Genomic DNA, 11176 nt, shown 5'->3' with positions numbered 1-11176 from the left:
TCAGTTTTCACCTCGTCTTAACGACCGCTTTAATCAGTCCTAATAGAAAACTCCTGCACACTGTCTGCACCGACTTTTATAGTTTCAGTCTTCAACCTTCATCTGGCAAACTGAACATTGTTTCCGTCCCTCTTTTACTGGACTTCACTCTTACATCTGGCTGGCTGGTGTCCATTTTAATTAGACCGTCCTTATGTACTGTATAAAACCAACAACAAGGTTATTTACATCATCATTTTAAATCTTAGTGAAACTTGCGGTCAAATATTTCTGAAACTGGTCCAGTATTGAGCCAGAGCAGAGAAACAGGTGTGATGTGTTGTACTGTAACAAACACAGGATGGGCTAAATCTCCTGCAGCAGCCTTTACATACAAAATTTAATACATACAAAATTTAATAATTCTTGAAGTTAGAGAGCATGTGAGTTTAAAACATCGCAGCATTGACTGTTTTTCACAATAAAATCCCTTTCGGAGCTCATGGATTCATCCTGTTGAGGATCTGTTTGGTCGTCCTGTGGACAGTTGTTCAACGTGGCCTGAGGGCGCTGCCACTGTTAACAGTGAAGTTCATCCAGTCAGGCCCTTTCATATTCATATTTCACTGGAAGAAGAATTGACTGGTGTTTGTTCCAGGGTGCAGCAGATATCTACGACCATCACGTGTCCATCAGTGCTGCGTCCTACCTGCCCGTGGACGACACGTACATACCTACAGGTAACGCATTACATCATACACGGTCTCTCATGAAGGAAGCAGACGGAGGCAGAAATGGGATTTACAAGAATCTGAAATGTGTAAATGTGCGTATGCATGTAAATCTGGTACAAACACATAAACTGCTCTCTCACGACACTAGCAGGATTAAAGCAGGATGGGTTTCACATGCTGACATGATAATAATAATATCATACAACAAGTAGTTCTGACCCAGAGATCTGATTGGTCAACGTCCTCAAATCATCATGACATCACATCCTGCTCATCACTACAAATATCCCTCCACCTCCTCAATGGGAATATAGAATTAGAATAGAATTTCATACAATAAGTATATAATGTAGTTTCTACTTGTTCTAGATCTATTAAATGACCCATTTGGTGAAGTCGGGTCTCTTTTGGTCCTTTTTGGTCGCTCTGAGCACCCGTACCGTAACACCACGGATAGTCACGCACTTACAGTCCTAGAGGAGGCTAGCTGGACCGGTTTGGTTTGAACACATGACACGGAGCTAAAATGTTAAAAACACATGAGAACATGGATATCTTTGTTCATCAGATATCTTTGTTCATCAGATATCTTTGATCATCAGATATCTTTGTTCATCAGATATCTTTGTTCATCAGATATCTTTGATCATCAGATATCTTTGTTCATCAGATATCTTTGTTCATCAGATATCTTTGTTCATCACATATCTTTGTTCATCAGATATCTTTGTTCATCAGATATCTTTGTTCTTCAGATATCTTTGTTCATCAGATATCTTTGTTCCTCAGATATCTTTGTTCATCAGATATCTTTGTTCATCAGATATCTTTGTTCTTCAGATATCTTTGTTCATCAGATATCTTTGTTCCTCAGATATCTTTGTTCATCACATATCTTTGTTCATCAGATATCTTTGATCATCAGATATCTTTGTTCATCAGATATCTTTGTTCATCAGATATCTTTGTTCATCACATATCTTAGTTCATCAGATATCTTTGTTCATCAGATATCTTTGTTCATCAGATATCTTTGTTCATCAGATATCTTTATTCGTCAGATATCTTTGTTCGTCAGATATCTTTGTTCGTCAGATATCTTTGTTCATCAGATATCTTTGTTCATCAGATATCTTTGTTCTTCAGATATCTTTGTTCATCAGATATCTTTGTTCATCAGACATCTTTATTCATCAGATATCTTTGTTCTTCAGATATCTTTGTTCATCAGATATCTTTGTTCATCAGATATCTTTGTTCCTCAGATATCTTTGTTCGTCAGATATCTTTGTTCGTCAGATATCTTTATTCACCAGATATCTTTATTCATCAGATATCTTTATTCACCAGGTATCTTTGTTCATCAGATATCTTTGTTCCTCAGATATCTTTGTTCCAACCAGACTGAGCTAGCTGATCAGTTTAGTGTTTCTATTTTCTGTATTTATTCAGTTGGAGACTAGAAATCCTCTCTGTTGCTAGGTGGTTGCTAAGGGTCCGACTACTTCCTGGAGTAGGAAACATTACGTACGTTACGTAAGAGTCTACTGACGCCACTGATTGTTTTCCAATTGTTAGTCATACCCCATGTGTTGCCATGGAAACACCACGCAAGCAAAAAGTTTAATATTTTGAGAGTGAATTGCTCCACAATATGAACACATTTAGATTACGTATTTTATTTAGTTGTTAACTTGTATAATTGCAATAATATTGCTTAAATAATAAACTTTATTTGTAAAGCACCTTTCATACAAGAAATGCAGCTCAAAGTGCTTCACAGCAAGAAAATGAAAAAAACAGATACAAAGGAACATTAAAAACAATAGAGAAAATAAATAAATTGCATAAGAATAGATAAAATGCATAAACTTAAACATAAAATAAAGCTGTATGGATTTTAAAGGTAGCTCCAGTGCAGGAGATTTGCAGGAGTATCTAGTTAAAGACTAAAGTAAAGAGAGATGTTTTGATCTGTCTTTTAAAAGTATGACGTGCAGGAAAGGTGGAGTTGAAGCTGTTAAAGGTGTTTTAGACTTTGTGGTTTGTACTCCGACTGTCACAGTGTTTCAAACAGCATCTTTAAATGTCTCTCAACCAAACACACAAGATGACTGTCAGTTTCTGCGAACGGCTGAGTTGGAGGTGTTGTTTTAAGTACAGGATGATCCTGTCTGTTTGTCCAGCGTTGATACCTCTTCAACAGGTGGGAGGACAACGCTGCTCACACAATGAACGGCGTCTATTTCCAGACACGGACCTGGATCTGTGTTGAAGTGTTGAGCTCATGTAGTTCTCATGAAAACGGTGTTTAAAGATGAACAGTGTGATGTGGATCCTGTTTTCTAACAGAGGTCAGGAACGGCTGCTGCTCGGCTGCAGTGCGGTGGTGTGTGTGTGTGTCTGTGTGTGTGTCTGTGTGTGTGTGTGTGTGTCTGTGTGTGTGTGTGTGTGTGTGTGTGTGTGTGTGTGTGTGTGTGTGTGTGTGTGTGTGTGTGTGTGTGTGTGTGTGTGTGTGTGTGTGTGTGTGTGTGTGTGTGTGTGTGTGTGTGTGTGTGTGTGTGTGTGTGTGTGTGTGTGTGTGTGTGTGTGTGTGTGTGTGTGTGTGTGTGTGTGTGTTCCAGGCCTAAGCCTCAGGTCAAACCTGACCTCTGACCTTTTACCAACTCATCAGAACCTGCATGGATCACATTTTACATTTGTGCAGGAACTGCTGAAGACAGAAATGAAACCAGAAATATGTTTGTCAAACCCCAGATGTGCACAGCTGTACTGCAGCGGTCCTCGCTGTCCGTCCATCTGCTTGTGCACACGCAGTGTTAAATAGAGAAGCTGTGCAATACAAAGAAGAAGCAGCAGAACAAAAGACACGGGGACACCCAGTGGAGCGGAGGGCCGTCACATGTTACCACCAACCATCAACCATCAGTGATGTCATCAACCATCAGTGATGTCATCGTTGGTTTGTGAACGTTATGAATCCTCCAGTTCAGATTCTGTCCGTCACCATCTTGTTAGTTCAGAGCGGTTTGGAGCAGGAAGTGACCATATTTGGACGAGCTGGGGGAGGAGCCAGCGGTGGATCTGACCGATCTGATCGGAAACCTGACGATACTACGTCCCGCCCACCGATAGCTGTAACCTGACTGCACCACAGGCCTGTCAATCAAACAGACACGCCCCCAAAACCAGGTCTTCTTGAATCTTCTTTTCTAATGAATGAGGGATTATTTTCAGATGGACCTCCAGAAAACTAATAAGAAGGAGTGACTTTAGCTAACAACACCGAGATAACTGATGGACACATTTTATTCACTTTGGATTTGATGAGAGAAGTTGAATGGGAGTCTATGGAGCCGGAGGCTTTTTGGAGCCGACCTCTAGTGGCACTCGCTGGTATTGCAGCTGAAGACACTTCTGGATCAGAACCATTTTACAGACCTGAAGCTACGAACTCTTTTATATCCAGTCTGTGGTTTTATATTTTATATCCGGTCTGTGGTTTTATATTTTATATCCAGTCTCTGGTTTTATATTGTATATCCGGTCTGTGGTTCCCACTAACTAATGAAACAACAGACTGGACATTGTCACATTATTTTCGTGTAGTGTTTTATCCATTCACGAATGAGTTGTCTCATCTACCCACAGGAGAGATCCGAGCAGTGGACGGGACCCCCTTTGACCTCAGGAAGCCGGTTCTGATCGGCGCTCGGCTGAAGGAAGTTCCAGGTCCAGGGTTTGACCACAACTTCTGTCTGTCCTCACCCAGAGATGCATGGACAGAGAGACACGCTGCCAGGTCCGCACAAGTCACGTCCTCTCACTCGCACAACAACAACACTATTATCTTTATTAAGGAAAACATCTTTCATCGTTTCAGGGTGTGCCACCCTTCCAGTGGGCGTGTCCTGGAGGTGTCTACTAGCCAACCAGGAGTCCAGTTCTACACCGCCAACTTCCTGGACGGCTCTATAACAGGGAAGGGCGGCTGTCGCTACGGGAAGCACAGCTCCTTCTGTCTGGAGACCCAGAACTGGCCCGATGCTGTCAACCAGGTAGGACGGACAGAAACTCACGCCTACATCCTCACACAGATCAACTCTCTTTAATTGTTATATTCTTATAATGAAATTGCAGTTTTCTTTGATGACTGAATTTAAAATCTAATAAAGGGTCCAATCTAAAGGATTTATTGACTGATAATGGTGTCAAAGCATTGAAAATTACAATAAAAATAAAGGTAGCAAATATATAAAAAAATTAAAAAATGCCCAGTATATACAATCTCCTGTATCGGTCCTTGTGAAAGCAGCTGGATGAGTCTGGTGGAGAAAGTGCTCCGCTGTCCCGGCAGAAGGTGGTGGAGAAGGTGGTCCGGATTATCCAATATGGATCAGTTTAAATGCGAGTTTGTGCTTCTGAGTCGGAGATGTAACTGCAGCCTGACTGAAGAATATCTCCCTCAGATTTTAGCACGTTGTACGTCAGGGACCTGCTCATCAGAATCTGACCTGTAGGTTTGGAGACTGATGCTGTGTGTGTGTGTGTGTGTGTGTGTGTGTGTGTGTGTGTGTGTGTGTGTGTGTGTGTGTGTGTGTGTGTGTGTGTGTGTGTGTGTGTGTGTGTGTGTGTGTGTGTGTGTGTGTGTGTTTCTTCAGGCTTCATTTCCTGACTGTCTCCTGCATCCCGGTGAGGACTACCGACACATCACTCGCTTCACTTTCACCACCGTCTGATCTGGTGTCCACCATCAGCAGCACCGAGAAGCAGAAGATTTTTTTTTAATTTTTTTTTTTTTACGTGTATCATACTGTTGCATGTTTTTTCCGTGCTCTGCCGACTCTGCAGGATCCCACAGCTGGTCCGTGTGAGGTCTGGGTCTGCAGCAGGAAGCAGGTCGGCCAGTTTGAACAAACTCTGCTGGTGATGAAGTGATTTCTGAGATCATGTGACACACTTCTTACATTAAACAGAAAATCAATCAGCGGTCCACTCAGTCTCTGTTCATCTGTCCCACTGTGTCCTTCAGCATCAGTGTGTGTGTGCGGCAGGTGGACGCTGCACACATTATGCTACGTAACGTTTGTGTGAGCCTTTACCTGTGTGTGTGTGTGTGTGTGTGTGTGTGTGTGTGTGTGTGTGTGTGTGTGTGTGTGTGCGCATGTACATGCATGAGTAAGACGTGCTCACGAACACTAGGTGAGGAGGCGTGTTTGGGTGGAGAGGATATCCTAACTACTTTGCCAGGACATTTTGTGTTGCTATGACAACCTCTCATCCATCAGAAGCTGCGATAGAAGCCGGTGCAGAGCTGGAGAACAACAGGAAGCTGTTCTCCGTGGATCGGTGTCTGTGTGGCTCCTCCATGTTCTTTATTGACTGAATGCAGCCGAGTCATCGCTCTGAAGTGAAGCCAAAACCAAAGGGCCTTAAAGTGCAGTTCCACCGAGGGCCACCGGGGGGCCGGCTCCTTCTGAACTCCTCTCATGACAAACAAAGCCAGTATCTTTTTTCCCACCAGCCATCGCTGTGTTTTTAAGAGTCCCATCTTATCGTTGTGTCCGAGGTCTCACTTGTACGGAGCTAAACTGACCTTTAACCCCCAGAGATTTGTGTTGAAGCAGCTCAGACCTGCTCCCGTGGTTCTTGTTTACGAACACCTGCAGCAGGCATCCCTCAGCTGAAGCTGCCGTTTCCTGGGGGATGCTCATCTTCACAGGATACGAAGAAGACGCTTCACCAACCACACAGGCCGTATCTCTTTCAACCTGGAGGCCCAAAGATCGCATCTGTGATGTCACAGAACCAAGCTGTTACTCACTCAAGAACAATTCATATTCATACCAAGTTGATTCATTTAGTTGAAGCTCCATCCGGTGACCTGTGTCACACTGATGTGATGAGTGATGTGATGTGATAGGCGTAAAGGAGAGAGGCTCCTTCTTTACTTTTTTGGGGGGCTTCTCCTTATTTTTAGACTCTTGATGGTTGATTTATTGTTCAGGTTAAATTCATAAATAGACACAAAAGTTTTTGTCTTTGTACATTGTACTTGGTTTGATTTCATTACTTAATTATTTCCATTTTTAACATTTTTATTTTAATTTCATCCGAAATGATTGATTCCAAAAACAAGAGAAAGAAACAAAAACGGACTTTTCTGTTTCTTTCTCTTGTTTTTGGAATCAATCATTTCCCTCCGTTGATTAAATAAACAGATTGAGAAATAAAGGTCACTGTGACCTTTGTGGCCATAACTCAATAATTCATGTGTTAATTATGAGAACATTTCACACAAACAATTAAGAGGATAAAATGATTCTTATTCTTTCCTGTCCCTCATTCAGCTCCTTCACTGAGGAGCAGAAGGAGACTGAGATCACGATTCACTGATGAGATGCTGAACTGGTGACGTCACCCCGGGGGTCCATCTTTAAACTGCTGCTTGGACAGATCTTCTGTTCTGTCAGGATTCACGTCGTGTGTGAACCATCGACGTTTTAGAAGTTACAACTTCAGGCAGACAGCCAACCACCTCTGAGGGAGCTTTTCCTCTCCACTGTAGCTCGTGGGAAAATGAAGTTGTTGATATTTTCTGTTTAATGTTGTGAAGTCTTGGTGTTAAAATATTAAGTGCCTTCACATGACAGATGTTGTGATTTGATGATAAAAAAAATTGAATTGAATAGATGTCTTTTAATGTTTTCACTTTTGTGGTTAGTTGCTTTTTATTCATGTTTAACCCCTTCATGCACTTTGTGCGTGTGTGCCTACTCTTCCTCTCCAGGTACCTCCTCCTCTCAGCTGGGTGATTAGCCGCACCTGAGTGTGATTGGCCATCAGGGGCCGGGTATAAAAGCCTGGAGGAGCATGCAGTGGTTGCCATGGCGGCCATCTGACACCTTGATGCGAGTGTTGTGGCAGACTGTTTGAGTCACTGTGAACTGGAGTCGGTCACTTCCTCCCTGCAGCTGGGAGGGTGTTTCTTCTTTGGGTTGAAGTTTAGTTTGTTAGCAGCAGAGGTTACCAGTTGTCCATCGGTCTTTTGTTTTGTTTTGTAAAAGTAGTCCTTCAGGATCCAGCTGATCGTTCCATCATCACTGTGCAGGTAGTCCACCTGAATGTAAACCTGGATGTAGACCTGAACTCTGTTTCACTGTGGACATGCAGAGTATCGTTTTTGGTTTTAATACAATGAGAGTAGATGAAAAGCGTAGTTATGGATTGAATCGGTACACAGTTAAAGCAGTGCTGCAGTACAAAGGCACATGGAAGGAGATGCAGAATTGAGGGTTGTACCTTTTTGTCAGTATATGTGTCTTATGTTTGTTATTAACGTCGGCAGTAACGACACCCGGTTACACCAATCGGACGTCACTAAAGTTAATGTTGAATCTGTGTGAAACTTTGCAAAAACAACGTGGGACTCCGTAGTTTTCTCTGGACCCCTTCCTAACCGGACCAGTGATCATCTGTTTAGCCGTACGTCTTCACTTCACCGCTGGTTGTCGAGGTGGTGTCCCGCTAACAATGTGGGCTTCATTGACAATTGGAATACTTTCTGGGGAAAACCTGGCATCCAAGTTGAATGGGAGTCTATGGAGCCAGAGGCTTTTTGGAGCCGACCTCTAGTGGCACTCGTTGGTATTGCAGCTGAAGACACTTCTGCGTTGGCCTCATTTTTCAAAGCCAGAAACTACGAACACTTTTATATACAGTCTATGTTTGGGGTCAGTGTTTTGTAGTGCACAAAATGTACGTGTGTGTGTGTGTGTGTGTGTGTGTGTGTGTGTGTGTGTGTGTGTGTGTGTGTGTGTGTGTGTGTGTGTGTGTGTGTGTGTGTGTGTGTGTGTGTGTGTGAGTGTCTGTGTGTCTGATGTTTGTTGTATGCTATCAGAAAGCATGACTACATGCAAAGGAAGGTGGAATATAATTTTGACTTTGTGTCGTGTTGATGGAGATGATCCAGATGGAAACTTCTTGAGGTGACTGTATATTAAAAAGATGCTCTGCAGTCCAACATGAGCCTTAAAACAGAAGGTTTGAGGGAAAGATGGCGATGGAGAGAGGATGCAGCAGAGAGGTGACGAGGTGGTGAGTGGGAGAGCGCTGCTTTTATCTGGATCCTGGAACAATAAGAGACAGAAAGTGAGGCTGTGCATGAATCATGTTAAACTGCACTGGAAGCACAAACCAGAAAACCAGGTTATTCCTAATTTTACATGTTAATGCTACAGTTGTTGCCAGTTTTACATATTTATATTCACATTATTGTAGGTTTTACATGTTAATATTCAAGTTATTGCTGGTTTTACAGGTTGGTATTCAAGTTATTGCTGGTTTTACAGGTTGGTATTCAAGTTATTGATAGTTTCAGAGGTTAATATGTAGTACAGGGCTTTTACACGTGTACAGAAATGTAAAACCAGGTTTTTGTTGTTTTCTCTCACTATTAATTCTCCCCAACATATGAGAAAAAACATTCATGTTATTCCTTCATTTCATTATTCTTTTGCTTTTTGCTGGTTTTCTTCCGCTTGCAGCTGTGAAGACCAACTTTTCCCAGTTAATTTACAATGTGACATGCGTCTATCAATTTTTATTCATTTTATTTATCTGTCAATCATCTGCTCCAAACCATGGATGTCTCAGAGCACGTTGATCCTGCAGACAGCAGACGTTTGACCACACAGACTCCCTGGGTTAGCATCCCCAGCTACAAGCCTCATATCTGTAGTCTGCTGTTGATTCATGTCAGGTGAATCAGTGCTACGTCATGGTTCAGGGCAACAACAAGCCTGAAATCCTGCCAGACGTGTTGGCAGAGTTTGTGGTGGAGACATTTTTCTTTTGACCCCCAGTCACACAGCTCTCATTTAAAAGTAACTGTTTCCTTCCTGTTCGGTCTCAGAGTACAAAACTTCCTGTAGCCTTCATCACCTCACTTGTACTGACAGGTTTGGTACATGAAGTGAAGTGTACGATTATTCTCAATCCAAAACTGTACAAGCTGCTATAAAACCTCAAACTCATTATTACTTGACAGTCATTAAAGAGACGAAGTAGCTGGCTGTGCTACAGGGAAGGAAAACTCAACAATAATTAAAATTTGGCAAGTATGTAAGCTGATATAATTACCGTCTCTGCTTCACACTCATTATTAATGTGTGTGTGTGTGTGCGTGTGCTTTTGAAGGTATTAAGTGGGAGGATCATTGGAAGCGTCTCGTCTTTCAGCTGCAGTCTTGTCCAACAGGCCGAGCTGCCTGAAAGCTGATCTCAATCACAGCGTCGGTGTGAAAACAGGCTGCAGCGGAGAGGAGAGGGACGGAAGGTCAAACGGGGAGGGACAGGAAACAACAACTCTCTATTACATCACTCTGATCGTGACTTCACTTTCAGACCCAACAACCACCGCCACGCACTCACACACTCATATACACACACACACACACACACACACACACACACACACACACACACTCACACACTCACACTTCCAACGATCCGATATCTCAGCAGAATCCTTCCAACGATCCGATATCTCAGCAGATCCGATATCTCATCAGAACCTTCCAGATCCGATATCTCAGCAGAATCCTTCCAACGATCCGATATCTCAGCAGAATCCTTCCAACGATCCGATATTTCATCAGAATCCTTCCAACGATCCGATATCTCATCAGAATCCTTCCAACGATCCGATATCAGCAGAATCCTTCCAACGATCCGATATCTCAGCAGAATCCTTCCAACGATCCGATATTTTAGCAGGATCCTTCCAACGATCCGATATCTCATCAGAATCCTTCCAACGATCCGATATCTCAGCAGAATCCTTCCAACGATCCGATATCTCAGCAGAATCCTTCCAACGATCCGATATCTCAGCAGAATCCTTCCAACGATCCGATATCTCAGCAGAATCCTTCCAACGATCCGATATCTCATCAGAATCCTTCCAACGATCCGATATCTCAGCAGAATCCTTCCAACGATCCGATATTTCTCAGCAGGATCCTTCCAACGATCCGATATTTTAGCAGGATCCTTCCAACGATCCGATATTTTAGCAGGATCCTTCCAACGATCCGATATTTTAGCAGAAACCACAGATCAAAAGTTCATGAAGTCCTTCCAACGATCCGATATCTCAGCAGAATCCTTCCAACGATCCGATATCTCATCAGAATCCTTCCAACGATCCGATATCTCAGCAGAATCCTTCCAACGATCCGATATCTCAGCAGAATCCTTCCAACGATCCGATATCTCAGCAGAATCCTTCCAACGATCCGATATTTTAGCAGGATCCTTCCAACGATCCGATATCTCAGCAGAATCCTTCCAACGATCCGATATTTTAGCAGGATCCTTCCAACGATCCGATATCTCAGCAGAATCCTTCCAACGATCCGATATTTCAGCAGAATCCTTCCAACGATCCGATATTTCAGCAGA

At 42.8% G+C, this 11176-nt stretch overlaps 1 protein-coding gene across 1 annotated transcript; it reads left to right on the top strand.

The window, feature by feature from the left end:
• Positions 1-637: 637 nt before the first annotated feature.
• On the top strand, positions 638-5712 carry LOC138615166 (galactose mutarotase-like; the record flags this gene model as incomplete). Its single annotated transcript, XM_069688792.1, has 4 exons — positions 638-719; positions 4365-4515; positions 4597-4771; positions 5375-5712. Coding segments are annotated over 4 exons (486 nt in total), but the record flags the coding sequence as incomplete, so codon positions are not given.
• Between the last annotated feature and the right edge of the window lie 5464 nt (positions 5713-11176).

The sequence above is a fragment of the Brachyistius frenatus genome, unplaced genomic scaffold (assembly GCF_029030835.1).
Source record: "Brachyistius frenatus isolate BFR_SWC_R1_liver_20210118 unplaced genomic scaffold, ASM2903083v1 Contig_741, whole genome shotgun sequence".
NCBI classification, from domain to species: Eukaryota; Metazoa; Chordata; class Actinopteri; family Embiotocidae; genus Brachyistius; species Brachyistius frenatus.
This window is presented reverse-complemented; position numbering and strand designations above follow the sequence as displayed.